Source organism: Schistocerca gregaria, chromosome 7, assembly GCF_023897955.1.
Source record: "Schistocerca gregaria isolate iqSchGreg1 chromosome 7, iqSchGreg1.2, whole genome shotgun sequence".
Taxonomy (NCBI): domain Eukaryota; kingdom Metazoa; phylum Arthropoda; class Insecta; order Orthoptera; family Acrididae; genus Schistocerca; species Schistocerca gregaria.
In genome coordinates, this window is record NC_064926.1 from 199,532,736 (window position 1) to 199,558,566 (window position 25,831).

General features: G+C 37.5%; 1 protein-coding gene across 5 annotated transcripts in view; it reads left to right on the forward strand.

Annotated features, from left to right (window-relative positions):
• The first annotated feature begins 382 nt into the window (after positions 1 to 382).
• LOC126281930 (dual oxidase maturation factor 1-like) overlaps positions 383 to 25,831 on the forward strand; it is a 107,619-nt gene continuing 82,170 nt past the window's right edge. Inside the window, exons 1-3 of one of the 5 annotated variants that reach the window (XM_049981266.1) lie at positions 441 to 696; positions 922 to 1,016; positions 1,816 to 2,023. In XM_049981266.1, the coding sequence (XP_049837223.1) occupies positions 1,862 to 2,023 (162 nt within the window). In that variant the 5' untranslated portion in view covers positions 441 to 696; positions 922 to 1,016; positions 1,816 to 1,861. Of the gene's footprint in view, positions 697 to 921; positions 1,017 to 1,815; positions 2,024 to 25,831 lie in introns of all 5 variants that reach the window. The other 4 variants (XM_049981268.1, XM_049981269.1, XM_049981264.1 and 1 more) reach the window with 4 other exon arrangements.

Sequence of the window (25,831 nt, forward strand, 5' to 3'; positions counted from 1 at the left end):
TGTGTGTGTGTCGGGGGAGGAGGGGGGGGGGGGGGATGGGCTAAAATAAGTCTGTTACTTGTTAGTAGCCATGGTTCAATTTAGACTATGAATAGTCAAATGTGTAGCTATTGAGCAGAGGAGAGGAGAACCTATGCTATGTGTACTTCTCAAGGAGATTGGGTTAGATAGTATAATCTCTCATATTTTGGAAACAATTTACTTCTGTCAATAAATCCATTTTTAATCAATAACTATATTAGTGTTTCATTTCACTGGAGCTGTATATAGTTGCTCATTCATCTCCTGTGTATAATACTTGGTGCTGATTCGGACCTAGCTTGTGAAACTGGTTTCTGGCTTCAACTTATGTAGAGTTCCTTTCATATTATTCACAAGTTTTATCAAACTCATTATCACTCTCACCGGATGTTCGCGTCTGATCGAGCTACTGTCTGGAACTGCAGATAGTGAAGGAGGAAGTCTGCTAAGGATTGGTGTTATTCTGTGTATGAACTCTTTACATCGCCTCAATGTGCAGTATTCTACTAAAGTAGTCCATAACCTAGTAGACTGAATTATAGCCAGAGATTTTTCAGTTTTGTATGCCACAAATGTAAGCTCCATAAACCATTTTTAGGAAATTACTGATGCTGTGTCTTGATACAAGATGCCAGTGTTTTCCTGTCAATGATAAAGAACAGTATATTGTGCACAGTGAGTATACAACAATAAGTAAGCAGATACTGAATGATATTATATACTCTTTTTGGAGTATTGGCTATTCTTCAAAGCAAAAACTTATCTTAGTAACACATGAGATCATCACTAAAACAACTGTTAGACAGTGTAGTACACCAAAGCTGATTACAAAAGCTTTTACTCTCTGTTAGTATATTTGTTGACAAATTTCATTTTCCTGAAGGTTCCTCTTCATTCTAGGACCTGCTACATAATGAAATGTTCAAGTGAGTAAATGCATGAGGCTATCATTTTAGGGGAGAGTATTGGAAACAAATGATGGCAGCTGTCAAAATGTAAATACTGCTATTTATTTATATATTTTGTATGCATAAAGAAAATATTAACAAAACCAATTTTGAATACAAAAATGTGAAGTACAACCAGATAAATTTATATTTGTGGGAAGAAACTGAAATGCACTTTGATCTGAAGTTGCTGAATATACAATCCAATCAGTCAAGAGCAAATATCATGATCTCAAGATTTGAGGAAGCCTCTTCCACGTCACACGGAACAGTCAGATTGAGAGACAAGCCGTCAATATTCCCACAGATGTATTAATGACTGAGTTGTGAATAAAATGCTGAAGAAGAAAACAGGATTTTCCAAGAAACATCTGCAATAGGTTCTTAAGAGAGGGCTGATACATCTATGAAGAGAGAGTGTTTTTTATCTTTCTGTAACAAATTCATTATAATGCTCAGAATCTCTTGTATTTTGATTATATTTAATGTACCTACATTTCGCTTCCAACTCTTTCTTACATCTTGATCCCCTTTCAGTAGTTTACTTTTTCCTGTGAATAGTTAGGTACCCAAAAGTTAAAGACCATATTTTTAAATTTATTTCTGAACCTCAATCCAGTTTCTTGTGCATCCCTTTTGTTCATTATTTCTGTTTAAAATATTGTACAACTGTGTACATAAATTCATTTTTTGTAACTGTTCTTCATTTTAGGGGAAGGGCCATTAAGATTTCAAGCCTTCATTATGTTCTGTTTTGTTCATTCACTGTTGCACTTATTTACTACAGTCTCGCAACAACTTTTAATAATTCTTACTTTTATTTTTTGTTTTATTTTAATTTTTGCAGATAAACAGTTGGAGTTGTTCTGTACTTTAACTAAGAAAGCCTGAAGATGAGCTGGTTTAATTTCCACCGCATTCATGGTTTCCCCACCCAGTATGAGGAGAGTAAAACAGCCGTTACTGCTGATGTGTTAGAAGCAGGACTGATTTTGTCTTTTGTCATCCTTGCCATTTCGTTTTATTTAGTGATACCAGGATATAAAGGGAAGGAAGTAAGTATAAACAAATACAGAGCAGTGACTTTTCCTACACACACGAGAAATCATAATATTCATTTTCATGATCTGTGTTTTGCATTTGTCACCTGCAATGTAACTGGAGGTGGCAAGGTGAAACTCAAGCTCTGGTATGTCTAAGTCTTTTGGAGCATTTCAGCACTGATTATTCTGCATGTTGAAATGAGTGGAAATGGAAGCTGACATCTAGCACGAGATGGCAAATGATCAATAAGACTTGCATAAATAGAACTTGTGCTTCATTATGTTCATTTATAAATATGCTTATCCATAACTAAGTACCAAAGGAAATGTGGTGTTTATGATTCTTATTCCCGTATAGTGATCCAAAATATAGTGCAGGATCTCAAAATGATGAAAATTCTGAGCCTGTTTCATGACAGTTATCATGCTCTTACATCAGTGGAAACTGGCAGGCATATGCAATACCACATGTAAGTTATGAAACATTGGACAGGAGACAATGAGACAATACTGCATAATCCAGAGGGCCACCAAAGAGATGGAGAGTGAATACATATCATTATAGCTTGATGCAGGAAGCCAAATGGCAAAGGAAGAAAATGTTTTGTTATAAAACTATCCAGGAGCTCATTACCGATAAACATGGGCTTACACATAACATGATTTGTGGATGATGTGGGTCTCCATTTATCTGGGTACACAAATCCCCAGGACATATACATACAGGGTTTCAACAACCTAGCTATCAACCATGGAAATGTCTTCATGAACAACTCGGCCTCTGCTGTGATATATCCTGTTGAATGTAATGTTCTGGTTAGTTTCAGGGTTTGAATTTGACTTACTTTAATCAGTGAAGATTTAATATTATTCTATTTTTCTTCTTATTTTTAGTTGATTGCTGTCTTGGATGCAGCAATCTAAGAGTTTTTATCCTGATTGCATAATTTATGCTGGAAACAAACGAAATATAACAACTTTTACTTTACTTCAATAACTGCTCTGAAGCTTTGTGTATATATCCTCCATTATCGTCCAAAAACATTTACAGTGTCCATCAGATAACAAAAGACCTCAATCACAGTATTTAATTTGGAAATACTATGTGCAAGTTCCTTCTACATAGCATGAAGTAGTCAGAATCAGAGATCCATTCATAATTCCTTTGTTTCGGGATCAATACAATCATTGTCATGTTGCCTTGTATTTATTCTGGGGACGACATGCTTCTCCAACATAGCCCAGCAATTCATGGACTTTCTATATTGTTCCTGTGCAAGTACTTCTACTTGCAAAGTTACTGCAATTGCTGTTCAGTCTTGAAGACCCATGTTGTCCCTTGGCCTAGTTCTCCATGTCCAAGTAAAACATTAACATCATGCAGTAGCTGAGCTCTCCTACTTAATAATTCGTTTTATCATTGTTTTATTCATGAGTATTATTCATCAGTAAGAAATATGTAGGGATATACATCACACTTCCACAGTGATATGTAACTCCACACCATGTATTACTGGCCACATGTTCTTGAACAAAATAGTGGCTGAAAATATGTGTCAATTATCAAAAACTGCATAGCTTTTTCTTTGACACAGAGATATTTGTGTACGTTTGTGGCAATTCTGCTGCTGAGATGTGTGCTGGCATACATTCTGCTGTGGAAAACTCAGGAAGGGCAAGTTTATCATATGGAAAGACAGCTGATACTGAGTAGGAGGGTGGAAATGATAGCAACAGTTGATGCTTGTTACAGAGTGTAACAGACATGCTGTTAAATCTGATCTGGTAGGTTCTTGAAGAAATATGCCTAGTATCTAGCAGCCGCATATTTAAAACTACATAAGAATCACTAATCAAGATGGAACCTGTGAATGTACTTATGCCTATAAATACAGCACCAATAGGGACAGTGATAACAAAATAAAATTATTTTAGTAATTAAATGGAGACAATATTTTATGTTTGCTATAAATACTCTGCTGGAAAAGACAACATCAGTTTTGATCCAATGATCAGCTACCACAGCACAGGTAAGGCGGCTTGTGAGTTCAGATGTGTCAACGTTAACTGTTGCGAACCAGGTATTAGCAGTGGGACTATGAGCACATGCACCTTTAGCTTGTCTTCCACTCATGCCACGGTACTGGCATGCGCAGTTCATCTGGTCTGTCAGAGGATCACTTGGATGATGGAATGCACTCTGTGGTCTTCAGCAATGAAAGCAGGTCCTATATGCATGCAAGTGATGGTTATTTGTGCGTACAATGCAGATCTGGTGACCACTGTCTCGTAGAGTACATTCATGCAAGACACACTGGCCCATACCTGGCTTTATGGTCTGGGGTGTCTCTGGAGTGCCCGCTAACCAGCAATCGATACATGAAGAATGTGGTTAGATCCATCCTTTTGCCATTCTTGCAACAGGAGGTTGATGTGTTGTTCCAACGCAATAATGCTCGCCCACACAGTGCTTGTGAAACTCAATGTGCTGTGCAAGATGTGTAGCAGCTTTCCTGGCTAGCATGATCTCCGAACTTGTCTCCAATCGGGCACGTATGGGATATGATGGGACGAGGTGTGACTCATTGGCCAACAACTCTTAGAGAGCTACACAAACAGACTGAGCAGGCATGGAATAATGTATCGCAGTACAGTATTTGCCATTTGTACAATCAACTGGATGCCAGAATCGCACCTGCATTGCCACTCATGGAGGCTACACTACATACTGATATGGGTGTTTCAGTATGGGTTGATACCTGGTACCTCAAAACCACTTGTGCTATTGGTCTGTAAATGTAATCATTTTGTGTATTCCATATGCACTATTGCAGCAATAAAATTTGAGTGAATTGGGAACCCGTAAACGGCTTTACTAACTTCTTCCAACAGTGTAGTTATCAGTTTAGTTACCAGCTCTATAGGGAATATTCACAGTAAAGGCTGTGATTTGAAATGTACTATGCACACAATATAAAACTCTAATAATTGATAGTAAGAGAGATAGCCCAAACATTCAGCAGAACAAAGTAACTTCTTGCCTCCACACAATCTGTCTCTATGAAACATTCATCAACAACATTGTTCATATTGCAACAACTTACAAAAAATTGCCTTCAGGGATTGATGGTATTCCAGACTTCATCGTAAAGGAATATATAATAAGACACCAACTAAATGATAGCATTAGAACATATTTTTCAGATGCAGGAAAAATAAAAAGTGAAGTATCTCAAGGATGCATTAATGGGCCTATCTTTTTCCTTCTGCTCATTAACACCTAGATCAAAGCATTGAATCACAAATATTCTTGTTTGCAGATGACACCAGCATCCTTCTTATAGAGAATACTCAAAGACGACTACAAGCAAACAAACAAAGCTAGAGACCAGATAAATGACTGGTTTTATGAAAATTAACTAATAATAAATACATCCAAAACAAAATTTCTGAACTTCTATTTAAAGGGGGATCTCTGTGACAAACTATGGCAGAATTACACGCATATGGCTTCAACATGATGTTAAATGGCAGACACACATAACAAAACGTGACATGGAAGAAAGTATGCTGCTGCAGTCTATATTTACTTGCTCACAAAACAAACTTCCACATTCTTTAAATTGCATGCTGTGCCCAGTTCTACAGCATTCTACAGTATGGGATTATATTATGGAATATCACAACTGCTAGTTCTGTCTTCTTAACCCAAAAAAGATCTGTAAGAGCAATTCACTGTGCACAACAAACAGATTTCTGCGGGCCACTCTTTCAAAAGTCTTTGATCCTACCACTCTCCTGCATTTTTATTCTAGAAACATGTAAATGTGTGTGAGAGAGAATTTGAAAGAGATAAATAAAAACTAGTATACATGAGCATCTAACATTTTTGATGACTAAGAGTATCTGAAGTGTATATGCAAACACCCCACTTCTCTTAAATGAGTTGACTTACTTGGGAATGCGCAGACGATCTTCTTCTCTGGATAGCCAGCTTCTGGAATCTGCACAAACTTCTTCTCTGAAGAATGGTGCTAGTCACAGGAACCTTTAAGACTCTCTCTCTCTTTATGAAATAATGAGGTACTCAAAGAATTCTTTTCAACCACTATCGGTATATTTGAACTTCCATAAAGAACAAGATTCACACTTCTCACATAAACAATTGACTTCTTGTAAGTCACCCGTGTTGTCTCTCATTAGAAACAATTAAGAAACATTTACAACAGAGTTGGCTTGATAACCACGACTCTATTGTACAGGAATCACACATGTCTTGCCTCTAGCAAGTTCAAGTAAAAAGCTACCAAAAAAGATTTTTCACTCAGTTGTTCTGTAATCACTATCAATAGTCACAGTTAGAAAACAGCACAGAATAACATAGAAGTTCCTTTGTGCTGCCGTGTGCATTTAAAAGATGTATATATATATAAAGTATTTAAAAAGTTTTGAAAAGTGTAACTGAAACATCTTTGTTTACTGTAGAATTGTAGGTTACTGTTTTGCCTACAAATGTTGTACTCTTGATTACAGTATTTTCCAAAGGAAGCAGGAGTTTCATGTTTTGCAACTCAGCTTACATTTTGCTATTAATTTTTAATTAAAATTTTTATGTCCAGGAATTCTTGCACTGAATAGAAGCAGTGCTTTGTTAGAAATGCTTTAGTTTGTTTTTTAATACTGAATTTGGAGCAAGTTTTATTTGACCTGAAATCTTATACTGTACTATGATTATGCCCTTTAAAAGATTTGGCGGATATTTGATTGTTCTCTGTTATAATGTGTGTGTATATCTTTGTTTTGGATTATTTTTCTTGTTCTTATGAGGTATTCCCTGTTGAATAGGATTGCTTCTCGGATGAACAGGCATGGGATATTTAGAACATGAAGTTTTATAAAGTAACATTTACAGGACTCCATCTTTTTGAGACCACACATTATCCTCAGTGCTCTTGTTTGTTGTTTAAATATGTTTGTGAAGTGAGCTGAATTTCCTCAGAAGATGATCCCATAGTGGAATAAGGAGTGGAACTATGCATGACATGCTTGCATAACTGTGGATTTATGAGTTTCTTTGATAAGTTTTTTATCCACGTATCCATTTTAAATTCTGTTGAACCCATAGACACAAAAATTTTGTTGTATTTACATGCTGAATATTATTATTTAAATGTACTTGGATTGCTTTTTGGCAGATGGAATTAAACGGAAGTTAATACTTACAGTTTTTCCATTATTAACCATTAGGAAGTTTTTGTTAAAACCTGATGTACCTTTACTCATGATGCATGTGATTTCAGAGATTGCATGTCCATAAAGTTCACAGGCCCACTTATAGAAGCCACCTGGGTCAGCCCCCTGGTGCTCTCTGGTGAGCTGCCAAAGAAACTGTATTAATTAAACAATCACAAACAAGTACTCGGCCTATTCTGTAACCTGTATTACTGTTGTCCAGTCAATGTGTTCAGTGCTACGCCCAACCTGTACTTCATTGTGTCTTATGTGTTTCTCTATAAAGTACAATGTTCCATAAATCGTGTTTGTTCTTGCTATAGCAAACTTGACAATGGGTGAGGGCTACTTTTCCTCCGCATCGCAGTGTCAGTGCTAAGTCACCTGAAAAACATCTCAATGGGAGAACTACTGCCCACCAGCGAGCTTTCACAGAACAACAGAAGGCCCTCACCACTGCACTCAATCAAGTGGCATCCATGTGATCACAGCAGATTACTCACCCATCAGTGCCCTTTCCAACATATGATAAATCAGCTGAAGATTGCAACTCTTATGAGACACGGTTATGCCAATATTTCTAGGTTTTTCACATAGTGATCCCAAATGGTGTAGGGATTTCTTTCTTTCCTGGCTTTCACCGTGCATATATCGGTTGTGTCAACATGTGCCTGTGCAAAAACCTGCCAGCTTATCTTTTGATGAGATGTGCAGCTTCTCTCAACCTATTACTGTAACAAAACATATGTCAGTGCAACACATTTACAATTTTACCATTGTTGGAAATGACCAAACCAACCTTACAAAGCCTGGGCTGCAGAATTACATGGTTTGAGCCATCATTGTAAATTTGTAACTAGTACCCATCATAAACCCTATGCTGATCACATGGCACTTGATATTATTATTTATCTGGCCACAGTAAAAAAAAAAAAAAAAAAAAAAAAAAAGACGACCTTCAGTGTGAGAATCCCATGCTTACAGATGTGCTCAATATAGCACAGTCTTTTGAAGTGTCATGGGTCACAGGCAATCAGTTTGCTGTGTGGAGAGCGGTATCAGAAAATGCTTAGCCAACCACGGTTAGGCATGCTGCAAGTGTTCAGGATGAGGGGAAGCCATTGCAGCAGTATAACCTTTGACTCCGTGTCGGTTACGGCCACAGCAGCAACATGTTGCATCATGACAGCAGCCATGTACCACCTTCCATCTTGCACGTACTGCTGCGTCCAATATGAGTGTGCTGTGTACCCCAAGTGTTGGACTGTTTGCAACAAATGCCAAAATAAAGGCCACTTTGCATTGGTGTGTAGCTCCTCTACAAACGTGGCAGGCACGGTAGTACCGATGGACATAAACTTTATCTCTACAATGACTCTATCCTCAAACAAATTAATTATTGATTTGTGCGTGTTTAAGAAACCACTAAAAATGCAAGTGGGCACAAGAACTGCAGTGACTTAGTAAACACACAAACTTACGTCAACCTGAGCTCCCCTCCCCTCAAACAGGTTTCACGGGTGTTTGGTAGCTGCAATAAACAGCAGATTCTAATCCTAGCTTAGTTCTCTGCTCCTCTCCTCTACAAATATGTTGTTCGCCCTCTCACCTTCCTTGTTGTGGATCATTCCCATGACACAGACCTGTTCAGATTATACACATTTAACGCTTTCAGTTTCTCCATTGCCGATGAGGTAAATTTAGTGTCAGATCAAGTTCTGTATCAGCAACTGGAGTCCCTCTGGACTGAGTTTTTGTCTCTGTTTTCCCTTGGGCTACCAGTTTTCAGGCCCACATTACCACGAAAGAGTCTGCCTACCATCATTCTTTTAGGTGTGGCAGGTGCCCATCACATTATACAACTCTGTCAAGGATCAATTAGACTGTCTGATGTCACTCGACGTGATTCAGCCTATTTCTTCCAATAAATGGGCTACACCACTGGTCATTGTTAAGAAGCCAGTGGATAAGATTCACCTCTGTGGTGAGTTCAGTGTCATGGTTAATGCACATTCCTTTGCCCCGCCATGATGAATTGCTCACAAAATTATAAGGCGGCCACCACTTTACCAAGCTTGATTTGTCAGAAGGATACCTCCAGCTCCCCTTGGATGAGGCCACTGGGCGCCTTCTCATTATCAACACACCTTGCGGCCTATACCAATATCAATGCTTGCCTTTTGGCATTGCTAGGGTTCCCACAACTTTTCAATGATTCTTAGGACAGCTGACATCCTCTGTGCATGGCTGCATCAATTACCTTGATGATATAATTGATTTAGGTTCTTTCTCTGGAGGCCACATTAGAAATCTCTGATTGCTGTTTTCCATTTTGCTGCAGCTGACATCAGTTCTACATCTACATCCATACTCTGCACGCCACCTGACGGTGTGTGGTGGAGGGTACCTTGAGTACCTCTATCGGTTCTCCCTTCTATTCCAGTCTTGTATTGTTCGTGGAAAGAAAGATTGTCGGTATGCTTCTGTGTGGGCTCTAATCTCTCTGATTTTATCCTCATGTTCTCTTCGTGAGATATACGTAGGAGGGAGCAATATACTGCTTGACTCCTCGGTGAAGGTATGTTCTCAAAAATTTAACAAAAGCCCGTACCGAGCTACTGAGCGTCTCCCCTGCAGAGTCTTCCACTGGAGTTTATCTATCATCTCCGTAATGCTTTCGCAATTACTAAATGATCCTGTAACGAAGCGCGCTGCTCTCCGTTGGATCTTCTCTATCTCTTCTATCAACCCTATCTGGTATGGATCCCACACTGCTGAGCAGTATTCAAGCAGTGGGCGAACAAGCGTACTGTAACCTACTTCCTTTGTTTTCGGATTGCATAAGTTTTCACCTGACGCATCCTCTATCGCTCACCTCAGCACACACTTTTGCATAAAAATGTACCCTTTTTCTGGTTCCCAGCTTGTGACCAAGTGTTTGCTTTGCTTAAATCTAAGCTTAAATCTGCCCCATGCCTGGCCACTTTTCAGGCAGGTCAGCATTCCATGTCAGCTACAGATGCCTCTCAGCACGGTCTTGGTGTGGTGTCTGCACAGAAATATGCGGACAAGTCTGAACAACCTGTTGCTTACTTTTTTAAGACTTTAGCTACTGCTCAGAGGTGGTATTCTCAGGTTGAAAAGGAGGCTTTAGCAATTGTGTTCCCCCTCAAGAAATTTCACATATTTTTGTTAGATTCTAAGTTCCATTTAATCATGGGTCACAAGCTGTTGGTTGCCCTTTTTAACTCTTCAGCTTCTGTGCTGGACAAGGCAGTTATAAAATGGAAATCTGTGCTGTCATTGGTGTTTTCTGTGATTTATAATCTCAATGCCTTGTGAGATCAGTGCTTTTTCGGTATCAGGCATTTTTTTCTGTACCAAGCATTTTTATGTAACATGTATTTTTCCCTGCCTTGTGTTTTTATGGATGTATATTGTTTTCCTACCCGCTAGAAGGGAGGACTGATGTACCTTCACTCATGATGCGCGATTTCATAGATCGCCCGTCCATACAGTTCACAGGCCCACTTATAGAGGCCACCTGGTTTGCAGTGAGTCACCAAAGAAACAGTATTATTTAAACAATTGCAAACGAGTGCTTGCCCTATTCTGTAACATGTATTACTGTTGTCCAGTTGGTGTGTTCAGTGCTACACACAACCTGTGCTTCCCTATATCTTGCATGTTGTTCTATAAAGTACTATGTTCCATAAATCATGTTTGTTCTTGAAATAGAAAACCCACACAGAAAGCCTTTTCATAGAGTTATCAGATGCTGCCTGAAGGTATTCAGGACTAGGTCCAGTCAACACTGTGGTTGTATCATCAGCAAACAGGATTGTATTTTGTGGGCTCATGTGATCTACAATAATGAGGAAAAGTAACAGCCCTAGAACAGAGCTCTGAGGAACACCATATTTAATTGATTTTTCATCTGCAAGGTAAACACTATTACTGATTTTGTTCTGTACATTAACATTGCGTTGAAGTGATACCTTATGTCTACGGTTCTGACCCACAGGTCTTGTAAATCAATAATATTTTCTGGTAATACATCAGAAATTGTTCCTTTGCTATCTCCCCATGTCAGTATTTACATTAACGGTTCTTTGTACTACCCACAGATTAACACCAATAATAACTTTGTCAAGAACTTCACTTGTCGTTTGAAAAATTTCCTGGATTATTCACAATATTTTTCTCATGGTTTTACACATTCAAACACCTTTGTGAGGTCACAGACAATTGCTGCCACCTTATTGCTCTTGTCTAATGATGTACTTACTTTCTCAATGAAACTTTTCACTGCATCTACGGTGCTTTTCCCTTGTTGAAAACCAAACTGATTGTTCAAAATAATGGAATAGTTTGTAATTAAGTTTTCGATTTGGCCAACAAAACATTTTTCATATATTTTAAATATGACTCGAAGAACTGAGATAAGACAATAATTTCCCATGATCTCTTTTTATGCGTTTTTGAAAACTAGTTTGACTTCAGCCCATTTCAGTACCTCTGGGAAGCAGCCCTCTTCAAAAGATCAGTTTTTTATTTGAGCTAGTGGGTTTGCAATTTTGTTGTGTACTGCTTTAATAACTTTAGTGTGTATTCCATCACTGACTGCAGAGTTTTTGTTTTTTAATCCTAGGATTCCATTTTCTATGTCCTTCGTGGCATTTTTAAAATTTTTGTAAGATGTTAAAAGTTCATTAAGACCAAAGGGATTTATTTTGTTGTAATAATAAGTTACATTCACACCAGGTTTTTCTACATTTATAAAGAAATCAATGAAGCACACTGATATTGGAGTTTCCTTAAATGTTAATTTTTGAAATTTCTTGGTTACATGCTTTAACACTCACTCAGATTTGATGACTGACTGTACAGCCTTTCTTGTGTTTTAGGCTGTTATGTACCAGTTTTTTGCTGCCTTGACAGTTCTTTTAAATACAATTTTATTGAATCTCGCATATTTAATGAAATCAGTATCTTTATTACATTTTAATTCTCTGTGCCTTTTCCTCTCAATGGAAATTTTTATGCCCTGGATGCTCCACTTTAACATATTTGTCACTTTATTTGCTGCAGAGCCTGGGTGGAAATGTTTCATTAAAGATGCCAAGAAAACTATTTAGGAATTGGTAGTTCACAAACTTCCAACTTAACTTCATCTTTGTTGTCAACATTATCAATACGAATTTCTACTTGATTACTGTCTACTATTGATATTCCTTTTGGTAGAATCTTCCACATCTGAGTAACTGATGGTTCAACTATGTTTTTATTTTCTGCAGAAATTAAGCTATTTTTGTGTACATTTTTATGCTTCTCCTTAACACTGTCATTCTTTTTCTAGATAAATGCTTTTTCATTCAAACTCACATCACATTCATCTGTAAGCAACCCATTTCCATAATTAATGATTCACACTCTCCTTCATCCTGACATTTGTTCACACTGTCATTAATGCTATACAATCAACTTTAGTATCATCTGTTCAACCCCCAAATCTGGTATGTCAACAGCTTTTCTATGTTTTTCCCCACAAATTAGTTCATTACCATAATTACAAGACCATGAGTTCATTAGTAGCAGATTACTTACATTACTGTTTACCAGCAAATTTTCAGCTTCTTTCTCTATCTGACATCTATTCACACTGTTATCTATTTTTTGAAGAACACCATTCGCCACTTCCATACTTACTGACTTAGCCATCCACAATGACACCACCGAGCGAGGTGGCGCAGTGGTTAGCCCACTGGACTCGCATTCGGGAGGACGACGGTTCAATCCCGTCTCCGGCCATCCTGATTTAGGTTTTCTGTGATTTCCCTAAATCGTTTCAGGCAAATGCCGGGATGGTTCCTTTGAAAGGGCACGGCCTATTTCCTTCCTAATCCTTCCCTACCTCGAGCTTGTGCTCCGTCTCTAATGACCTCGTTGTCGACGGGACGTTAAACACTACCCACCACCACCACCACCACAATGACACCAACATTCATATCAACAACTATCTGCTCATCAAACTCATTTACATTAATGTCACGTTATTGACTGTTCCATATATATCCCTACACTGTTGGGTCTCTTGTCTACTTCCCATTGAACCATTGATAACTCATTTATACTGTTGCTAATTTGCAACATTTTACACACTTTTGCCCAGTAAAGTTATCAAACTGGCTGATCATTTCATTTCCCACTAGTAAACAACCTGTTTCTGTTACAACATCTACCTTGATATCAACAGACTGCTCCTCATGTACATCACTACTAATTACCAATGATTCACTTTTCTCTCATATATTACCTTTCTGTTCAACATTATTTGCTTTTCCAGCAGCTACATTCTAACTAGAATCAATAACAGCAAGTTCTATACTCTCATCATTAAGTACAGTGGCTGAAATAAATGTTCCGTATTGCTTCATTGTCAATACTGCACATAATAGGAAACAAAACAGATTTTGTTCTCTCAGATACAATCATAACTCATAGAAAGTAAAGAAGGTAAACACATTTCCACTTCATAAACACAAACAAAACCTTACAAAAGATTCCACTTCAAACACTACTGTTTCTGTCAATGTCATTATGCATAACACATTGTTTATGAACGAATTGGTCCTCCTCATAATTGGAGACATTTATGAATACACTTAGTCATACTCCTTACCAAATCTTGCATACAAGCCTGTGGGATATTGTCTGATTCCTTCTCTGTGGCCTCTACGATACCCTATTAGGTACCCGGTGAGACAGGATGATCACAAACTGCTCATTTCAATATGGCGCATGCATCCTCAATGCAGGTCAGAACTGGAGAATATGGAGGCCATTCCATCCAACTGGTTCTGTGCTCCATTATGAAGGTGTTCACAAGATTGTGACAACACAGGAGGTCATTGTTATCTATCAGAGTGAATCCTGCTGCAATATGTTCACAAAATGAAGCCACAGTGCATGCAAAGAAGTTGTCTTGATATTTCACAACAGTCATTCTCCCATGTTTTGGCACAAGGGATGTCCTGCAGCCATACGTAACTCCAACCGAAAACATGATGGAACCACCTTGATATGGTTGGTGGTCTGTGATACAGTCAGAATCTAAATGTCATCTTCATTGCCCCCACACACAAGTTCCAGTATTGTCAGGATGGAGACTGATACAGGTCTCATTAGAAAAGAGCATTGTGTCCCACTGCTGCTTAGTCCACAAAGAGTGATTTCGTGCAAGTGCAACATGTAATCACACCCTCCCACATATCATTATTAAATTTCTCTGTCTCTGCACAAGTCTTGAAAGCTTCGTGAAGCATAAGACATACAAAAGAAAAACTTATTACTTATCTTCATTTTCTCTTCTCCTTGTTGTTGACTTCAGTTCTTGCATCTAGGGATACATTCTTGCATCTGAAATTTTGACTTTGTGGGTTCCAGATAACTAAATAACTGTTGATTATTTGCCTCTATTACTCTTGAATTTTATTCTTTGTCACATTTTTCCATATCACACCATCCTTACAATTTCTGTTTCAGGACTCAAATTCTCAGTGTTATGGCACAACATAAAAATCCGACTGATTCCATCACTACTTACATTCCGCAGTACTCACAATATTCCAAAGAGTTTACAAACTCCATTGACAAAAGAAGAATCTTCACTAAAATATATCATTATTTTATAAATGAATCCAGAAATAAATTGTACAATTATCATCATACTGTGCAGTTAATAATAGGAATTTTAAGTATGCCAGATATTTCATAATTTCAAATATTTTAAAAAAAGAGTAATTTTGACTGTTAGTATATATCAATTGTAACACATTAATTTCTTTTTATACATTTTAGCCTGACTATAATACGTCATATACAGAATCATATGAAATTCTTTTAGTTAAACAACTGAGATAATGTTCAAAACAAAGATTCCAAGACTTACCAAGCGGGAAAGCGCCGGCAGACAGGCACATGAACAAAACACACAAACACACACACAGAATTACGAGCTTTCGCAACTGGCAGTTGCTTCGTCAGGAAAGAGGGAAGGAGAGGGAAAAATGAAAGGATGTGGGTTTTAAGGGAGAGGGTAAGGAGTCATTCCAATCCCGGGAGCGGAAAGACTTCCCTTAGGGGAAAAAAAGGACAGGTGTACACTCGCACACACACACACATATCCATCCGCACATACACAGACACAAGCAGACGTGTCTGTGTATGTGCGGATGGATATGTGTGTGTGTGTGCGAGTGTACACCTGTCCTTTTTTTCCCCTAAGGGAAGTCTTTCCGCTCCCGGGATTGGAATGACTCCTTACCCTCTCCCTTAAAACCCACATCCTTTCATTTTTCCCTCTCCTTCCCTCTTTCCTGACGAAGCAACTGCCAGTTGCGAAAGCTCGTAATTCTGTGTGTGTGTTTGTGTGTTTTGTTCATGTGCCTGTCTGCCGGCGCTTTCCCGCTTGGTAAGTCTTGGAATCTTTGTTTTTAATATATTTTTCCCATGTTGCAGTTTCTTTCTGTTTTATTTACATCGTCATTAATTTGAACCCAACAATCACGTTTGAGATAATGTTCACCTATACAAGAATCAATAGTATAAATGGTATCAGTTTCTTCTATAAAAAGAAAGTAATGTTAGAGGAGGGTGTCCCATTACAATATCCCCCTCACAAAATTTGGAAACAGGGCGTTTCCAATATTTTGTGACAGATTACAAGGTTTTCCAAATGGTGTACAAAATGTTGCCCAGGACAGCAGATAGATGCATATATCTGATACATAGCATATTACAGAAAACATAAGAAAATTATCTACTATACAAGCTGTAATCTATACATATATCAGGATATGGCATCCAGATTTCCAAATCTGTGAAACATACTGTCACAAGACAAAAATAAAAGGTCAAAACTACAACATTACACCATTAAACTCTAGAAATAATTACAGAGACAAGATAAATTACTAGGATTACAAATTTTAAGTTAACATCCATACAAACAAACATCCAAAATCTTCAAAAGAGAAGAGAAAAAATTTCAGAGCCTAAGGGTGCGACGAGTGAGTCGACTTGAAAAACTCACGACGACAGGTACAGGCCAGCAAAATCATACTCAATCACAAGTAGGAATCAGTCAGCCACATAAACCTGAGTATTTAAAGATATATTGACTTATGAAAGAACAAATTAATGGAAAAATATTAGGGCCTGAGTTTACGATGTGAGGGCTGACATATGAATCCAAACCACACTGGGTACACACCAGCAAAAAATGTTTCGACATAACAAAATGAATAAAGTTCACGATCATATCAATACACACACACACACACACACACACACACACACACACACACACACATATGCAGCCGCGATGACCAGCATGAGTCTGTCCACAACTCAAGTTCCAGTCAGATACAGTATTGCAATACTCAAGATAAATGCAGGTAAACAGTCATAAATTAGATTTTAATGCTGGACAAAATCCAGTAGCTTGCAAACCAAAATCAGAGTATGAAAGCAGACATGTATACAACTTGTTATATTGTTTATACTAGTAGGTGTCTTCCACACTATTTGCTAATTGTCCATGCAGTAACCTATGTACATAAAGAACTCGAAGATTCATTTAAAATTGATACAAAAATACATAGTGATTTAAAATTAAATAATGCATTGGAAAGTTAGTCCCCCTACTTAAAAAAACATGCATTCATGCAGAATAACACTGTCTTTGGCAGTCTTGGCAAACAATTCACAAATATCAGTCACAATACAGATCCAATCAACAGATGCTCGAGTATGTTACCCAGCACCCATGATCTCTTGTAAGTTGATTGGTCCAGCAGGGTACAGCCATACAGCAGAGTGGGGAGTGGATCCGCCCACATCTTTCAGCTTCCTCCCTAGAGCTCTCATCACACACTCCAATGGATAGATAACTTCCTGTCTAGCATTCACATCAAACCCTGAAACATTGTTTTGTGTAATAAATATGCTGTTCAGCAACTTCTTCATATTTTTTGATCCAAACTACTAAAGTTCTGTTCCATTTTTTCCACTATGGCCTTCTGTTGAACTCTGACGTCACTGGCATTCTTCTCCTGATTTGCGGATTGTGCAACTAACTCATTTTCCAAAACAATAAATTTCAACTTTTTCATTAACTTTTTTAATCCATCTGACAATCCATTTTTTTAACTATGAAACCTGATTACTTACTAGGTCTATTTGGTATTATACCCTGTCCATTTTATCATTGTTTTCTGTTCATATTTCCATTAACTGATCAACTGATCATTGACTGCACTAAATTTGCTTTTGTTATCCATCTTCATTTCCTCTAATTTTACTAAAATCCACTACAAAATATCGGTTTCCACTGTTTCTTTGCTGACTACACTATCACTTGGCTATGTGGTACAGCTTTCACTTCATCACCACTAACCCTCATCTCTATTCATTTTCCTAGCAATCACATGAGTTAAAAAAGTTTGTACTTATCTTTTCTGATGACATCCCTCTTTCAATTGATCTGGTCCATCATTATTGATATTATCTCATCACTGTTGATCCAACTTTGTTGGGCAGCTCTCGGGTCTTCCTTTGTCGATTGATTGGAGTTTCTGTATGTATATGAAAACTGGAAATGGTACAAATCACTGTCCTTTCTTCTTCTGCAACAGACAAGACTTCATTATCAGTAAACTGATTCCAGCTGACACCCACATTTGTTATCTTACCCTCCCACATATCACTATTAAAATTCTCTGTCTCTGCACAAGTTTTGAAAGCTTTGTGAGGCATAATATATACAAAAGAAAAACTTTTTGCTTATATTTATGTTCTCTTCTTGTTGTTTTGACTTCAGTTCTTGCATCTAGGGATACATTCTTGTGCCTGAAATTTTGACAAATAACTGTTGAAGATTTGCCTGTATTATTCTTGAATTTTATTCTTTGTCACATTTTTCCATATCAAGCTGTTTTTACAGTTTCCACTTCAGGACTCAAATTCACAGTGTTATGGCATAACATAAAAATCTGACTGATTCGATCAAAGGCGTGCCCACCACTTCTGAAGTACTAACAATATTCCAAAGAATTTACAAAGTTAAAAGAGTTTACAAACGTTCTTGACAAAAGAAGAATCTTCGCTAAAATATATCATTACTTTGTAAATGAGACCAGACATAAATTTTATAATTACCATCAGATTGTGCAATTAATAATAGGAATTTAAAGTATGCCAGATTCTTTGTAATTTCAAATATTTTTAAAAGAAAAGTAATTTTAACTGTTAGTGCATATCAATTGTAACACATTAATTTCTTTTCATACGTTTTAGTCTGAAATATAATACATCATATACAGAATCATATGAAATTCTTTTAGTTAAACAACTGAGATAATGTTCACCTATACAATAATCGATAGTGTAAATGGTATCGGTTATTGCTATATAAAAAAAAGGTAATGTTAGAAGAGGGTGTCCCATTACTAACATGAACCCCCTTCTGAACAAGATTTAGAGGAGGAGCCTTGAGAGGTCTTCCACAGAGGTGCCGACTTATAAAGCATATTGGGGGGGCATACTGGGGGTCTTGCCCCACAAAATTTTATAAATTTTACATGAAAAATAGTGAGTTTTAAAGCTTTTTTTAAGCATTTGAGAGTCATATGATCAACATTGGAACCCTGAAAACTACACTCTCGGTAACTTGGCACATTTTTTGGCTTTGAAAAAAGAAACAAAACATAATCACGCACGGTATTTTCATAAAAAGCTAATTTAATTTAAAGTAATAATCATTCTTATAGACTAATACAGAGCAGTGAATATATAGCTCCAAAAAGATTGAAATTATATTCAAACAAATCCTAAACTATCATTAAAAGAATAAAACATAAAATATTGCTGTAACACAGTAATAGCACTTTGATTAATAAGCGAAATAGCTAATTTAAGCTTACTTTGAGTAAGGCTCAGGGTACATTAAATAAAAACAGCATCTCAAAGTTAATGCTTTAATACAGTTAATAAAGTTAATATAATAAGCCTAATACTTTCAGTCAAAAAGTATCTAAATAGCGGGTTTTAATTGGGTCTTACACCCTAAAAATATTTAAGCATTTGGAAATAACTAATACAGTACTATAGTGATACAGTACTAAAATAGTACTAATATTTCAAAACTGAAAATTTAACATTATGTATATATTTTATAAGGATTTTTAATAATGCTTCAGATGTCTAAGGGTGCTAAATGACCATTCTGCTGTTGCTGTCATGATTGTAACTACTTGGAGAAGCTTAATGCACTTCACTATTCCACATAACATTTCTTTAACTGTGGGCTCTTGTGTAACTTACTTTCTTACATCACACATGTTTTTTAAGACCAGTTGTTTTTTATTAGTGATATCGGCTCACATATTCGATTGTAAGTGCAGTCTCTCAATGTCTAGGTCATTTTTGAAAAACTCAGTTGATTTTTCCAAATTTGTTTCACCTCAGTTTACCAAAAGCAAGCACTCTTGTTCAACTGCAATGATCTGTGTAAGTCCAGTTGCAGCAAACTGGTCAGTAATGCAAGATTACACAGTTTCACAAACTTCAATGTAAATAGCTTTGTAGTATTCCTTTGGCGTTTTGAAAGTGTGCGATGAGCTGCCTTCATTATTTTCATACTTCTTTGGTATACTTCAATTCTGAGGAAACGAAGGATCATCAACTTGTGAAGGTTTTTCTTTTAAACACAATTACCAAAAGTGTTCAAAACTATCACAACTTCCATTCAATATACAAATCAAGCCCTCATATATTTTTTTCCGGATCAGCAACACTTAGATGAGAGCATTCAATTTTTTCATTGACATCCTCTACTGGGTTCACTGCACGGCAATAAAGACATAAAAAGAAATAAGTCTTGAATTGTAACTTTGACTCAAGGTAGCCTGCACAGTTGTAACCTGCCTCTGTTTTGTCCTCTGCAGAAAACGTTTCAAAAAAACTCTAGAAGTTCTTCAGAGTTTTTGAATATTCTCAAGATATTAGAAGCTCGCATAGTCCATCGAATCAGGCAAAAGGGCCTTAGACCAGCTTGGTCATTGATACTCTCACAGCATATGCTTCTGAAAAGCCCCATCCTTTTGTTGGATTCCCTTATGACATTTATCAAGTCCTTGGCTAAAGCCATAATATCCCTCATAGACGTAAATGGCAGAGACTGTCTACAACTGCCAAGTCTAAGCTGTGAGCAGTGCTGTGCACATAACATGCTTTTGGTTGTGTACCCAAAACTAATATTTTTAGTCCTTTGAACTTACCTCTCATATTCAAGGCATCATCGTAGCACTGTCGTCTTTAAGTTATCCATTGACAAATCAAGATGAGCAAAAACATCTTTTAAAATACTAAACAGAGTTTGTGATTCAGTGTTGGGGGTCTCATATAAGCCAATAAAGTCTTCATTGATGATTGAGGAATCATTGACAGTACAAATACAAAATGACACTTGTTCGTGAATCAAAGAACCACTTGTTTCAACAACCATAATAGAAAAATGTTCAGTGTTCTTGATTGAAGCCAATACCTTTTTCATGTTTCCTAGTTGCAGCCTGCTAATCCTTCTGAAACTCTTAGAGATGTCTGGCTTTTTTCAAATTATCCAGATCTTACATACTTAATTTTATATCTTTTTACAATTTATTCAACTTTTTTTTGTGTTTTATAACTAATAAATTACAGTCAACACGTGCAGCTACTAATAGAAATACTTTTAGTTTAAAACCTGGTTTCTAAATCTCTGTCTAACTTTTTAAGCTATGCCTCCTTAGAACCCCTCTTATTTAAATATTTATTCTGTGACTGGAACACATATATACCGTATTTCTTTGCAGTCTTCATCTTCATCTATACTCTCCAAGCCACCTTAAAGCAATGTCAGATGATACTTCTGTCACCAGTATTTTTCCCCACATTCCTGTTACATTCACAAATGGTAAATGAGATAAATGACTGTTGGAAAGGCTCAGTATGACATCTAATTTCTCTAATTTTCTCAGGGTGATGATTTTGCAGAAAAATTTGGGAGGAGTGGAAGCTCACAATATTTCAACAGTATACCTCTCTGTGATACACAATATCTTGCAGCATCTGCCATTGGAGTTTATTGAGCATCTCAATAACCCTCTCCCACTGAGTAACCCATCTCAGTGATGAAAAGTACCAACCTTCCTTGTATCTTCTCTACTTCTTCTTTTAATCCTACTTTCTAAGGGCCCCAGAATGATGAATAATATTCAAGAATCAGTCAAACAAGTGTTTTGTAATTCTCTTCTTTCATGGAGGAATCACATTTCCATGAATCTGTCTTGCATTGGCTTTTTCACTGTTTATTCAATGTGGTCATTTCACCAGAGGTCACTCCAGATGGTTACTCCTAGCTATGTTATAGTGATTATTGTGTCCAGTGATTTGTCATCTGTAGTGGAATTGAACAATAATGGATCTCTTCACCTATTTATGTGTTTTATATAGATTTATTCATGTTCAGGGTTAACTGCCAGTCCCTAATTTCACTACAGTCTTCTGATGTTGCAGCCACCATACAAACAACGGTATTCTCTGCCATGCATTTGTACAAGCTGCTAGGAAACTCCAGATTACTGAGATTTTCTATTGAATCATACATTCAACCTCTTACTACAAAAGGCAGTCTTTATTCCTGAGCAAATGGAATCTCATTCTTGTACTCCTATTTAAACCTACATAGACTGACTGAATAAAGGCTAAAATAAGCACTTCATCCTGATAAAGCCTTATTATGTGGCTGATGACATAACGGAACTATAAACATTATAACCTCTTTGTAAGTGGCAGTTGTTAACCACCCAGAACTGTTTTGAAGACTAAGCTGTTTTTAAACATATTATTTAAAATAAAATGTGGTTTTTATGCTGTTTCATCAATTGCATGTTTTTCTTACAGTATCATTTGAATGCTGAATTGATATATGTTATCTGAAACGTATATGAAGTAAAAGTGACCACTGTCCTGAATACACCTACATACAGCGAGTCCTGCTTTAACAAACTTAAAAGCTAAACGACTTGCTATATACTGAAAATGCTAAATAAATTTAGTAGCTTTTTGAATTTTTGTTAATGAATTAAATCATTAACTTAGAGATCAGATATGTTGTTGTTGTTGTCCTCAGTCCTGAGACTGTTTTGATGCAGCTCTCCATGCTACTCTATCCTGTGCAAGCTTCTTCATCTCCCAGTACTTACTGCAACCAACATCCTTCTGAATCTGCTTAGTGTATTCATCTCTTGGTCTCCCTCTACGATTTTTACCCTCCACGCTGCCCTCCAATGCTAAATTTGTGATCCCTTGATGCCTCAGAACATGTCCTACCAACCGGTCCCTTCTTCTTGTCAAGTTGTGCCACAAACTCCTCTTCTCCCCAATTCTATTCAATACCTCCTCATTAGTTATGTGATCTACCCATCTAATCTTCAGCATTCTTCTGTAGCATCACATTTCGAAAGCTTCTATTCTCTTGTTGTCCATACTATTTATCGTCCATGTTTCACTTCCATACATGGCTACACTCCATACAAATACTTTCAGAAACGACTTCCTGACACTTAAATCTATACTCAATGTTAACAAATTTCTCTTCTTCAGAAACGCTTTCCTTGCCATTGCCAGTCTACTTTTTATATCCTCTCTACTTCGACCATCGTCAGTTATTTTGCTCCCCAAATAGCAAAATTCCTTTCCTACTTTAAGTGTCTCATTTCCTAATCTAATTCCCTCAGCATCACCCAACTTAATTTGACTACATTCCATTATCCTCGTTTTGCTTTTGTTGATGTTCATCTTATATCCTCCTTTCAAGACACTGTCCATTCCGTTCAACTGCTCTTCCAAGTCCTTTGCTGTCTCTGACAGAATTACAATGTCATCGGCGAACCTCAAAGTTTTTATTTCTTCTCCATGGAATTTAATACCTACTCTGATTTTTGTTTTGTTTCCTTTACTGCTTGCTCAATATACAGATTGAATAAGTACGGGGACAGGCTACAACCGAGGCTCACTCCCTTCCCAAGTGCTGCTTCCCTTTCATGCCCCTCTACTCTTATAACTACAATCTGGTTTCTGTACAAATTGTAAATAGCCTTTTGCTCCCTATATTTTACCCCTGCCACCTTTAGAATTTGAAAGAGAGTATTCCAGTCAACATTGTCAAAAGCTTCCTCTAAGTCTACAAATGCTAGAAATGTAGGTTTGGCTTTCCTTAATTTATTTTCTAAGATAAGTCATAGGGCCAGTATTGCTTCATGTGTTCCAACATTTCTGTGGAATCCAAACTGATCTTTGCCAAGGTCAGCTCCTACCAGTTTTTCCATTCGCCTGTAATGAATTCGTGTTAGTATTTTGCAGCTGTGACTTATTAAACTGATAGTTCGGTAATTTTCACATCTGTCAACACCTGCTTTCTTTGGGATTGGAATTATTATATTCTTCTTGAAGTCTGAGGGTATTTCACCTGTCTCATACATCTTGCTCACCAGATGGTAGAGTTTTGTCAGGACTGGCTCTCCCAATGCCGTCAGTAGTTCCAATGGAATGTTGTCTACTCCCGGGGCCTTGTTTCGACTCAGGTCTTTCACTGCTCTGTCAAACTCTTCACGCAGTATCGTATCTCCCATTTCATCTTCATCTACATCCTCTTCCATTTCCGTAATATTGTCCCCAAGTAGATTGCTCTTGTATAGACCCTCTATATACTCCTTCCACCTTTCTGCTTTCCCTTCTTGGCTTAGAACTGGGTTTCCATTTGAGCTCTTGATATTCATACAAATGGCTCTCTTTTCTCCAAAGGTCTCTTTAATTTTCCTGTAGGCAGTATCTATCTTACCCCTAGTGAGATAAGCCTCTACATCCATACGTTTGTCCTCTAGCCATCCTGGCTTAGCCATTTTGTACTTCCTGTCAATCTCATTTTTGAGACGTTTGTATTCCTTTTTGTCTGCTTCATTTACTGCATTTTTATAATTTCTCTTTTCATCAATTAAATTCAATATTTCTTCTGTTACTCAAGGATTTCTACTAGCCCTCGTCGTTTTACCTACTTGATCCTCTGCTGCCTTCACTACTTCATCCCTCAGAGCTACCCATTCTTCTTCTACTGTATTTCTTCCCCCCATTCCTGTCAATTGTTACCTTATGCTCTCCCTAAACTCTGTACAACCTCTGGTTCTTTCAGTTTATCCAGGTCCCATCTCCTTAAATTCCCACCTTTTTGCAATTTCTTCAGTTTTAATCTACAGTTCATAACCAATAGATTGTGGTCAGAGTCCACATCTGCCCCTGGAAATGTCTTACAATTTAAAACCTGGTTCCTAAATCTCTGTCTTATCATTATATAATCTATCTGATACCTTCTAGTATCTCCAGGATTCTTCCATGTATACAACCTTCTTTTATGATTCTTGAACCAAATGTTAGCTATGATTGAGTTATGCTCTGCGCAAAATTCTACCAGGCAGCTTCCTCTTTCATTTCTCTCCCCCCTATCCATAATCACCCACTATGTTTCCTTCTCTCCCTTTTCCTACTCTCGAATTCCAGTCAACCATGACTATTAAATTTTCGTCTCCCTTCACTACCTGAATTATTTCTTTTATCTCATCATACATTTCATCAATTTCTTCATCATCTGCAGAGCTAGTTGGCATATAAACTTGTACTACTGTAGTAGGCATGGGCTTCGTGTCTATCTTTGCCACAATAATGCGCTCACTATGCTATTTGTAGTAGCTTACCCGCACCCCTATTTTTTTTATTCTTTATTAACCTACTCCTGCATTACCCCTATTTGATTTTGTATTTATAACCCTATATTCACCTGACCAAAAGTCTTGTTCCTCCTGCCACCGAACTTCACTAATTCCCACTATATCTAACTTCAACCTATCCATTTCCCTTTTTAAATTTTCTAACCTACCTGCCCGATTAAGGGATCTGACATTCCACGCTCTGGTCCGTAGAATGCCAGTTTTCTTTCTCCTGATAACGACATCCTCTTGAGTAGTCCCCACCCGGAGATCCAAATGGGGGACTATTTTACCTCCGTAATATTTTAGCCAAGAGGACGCCATCATGATTTAACCATACAGTAAAGCTGCATGCCCTTGGTAATAATTACGGCTGTAGAGTCCCCTTGCTTTCAGCCGTTTGCAGCAACAGCACAGCAAGGCCGTTTTGGTTAGTGTTACAAGGCCAGATCAGTCAATCATCCAGACTGTTGCCCCTGCAACTACTGAAAAGGCTGCTGCCCCTCTTCAGGAATCACACATTTGTCTGGCCTCTCAACAGGTACCCCTCCGTTGTGGCTGCACCCACAGTACAGCCATCTGTATTGCTGAGGCACGCAAGCCTCCCCACCAACGGCAAGGTCCATGGTTCATGGGGGTAGGAGATCAGATATACTTTTCCCAAAAGAAGTGGCCAGGAATGGTGGTGGTCTGAGGGATGGAGAGGGGTGTACATGAGAGAGAGAGA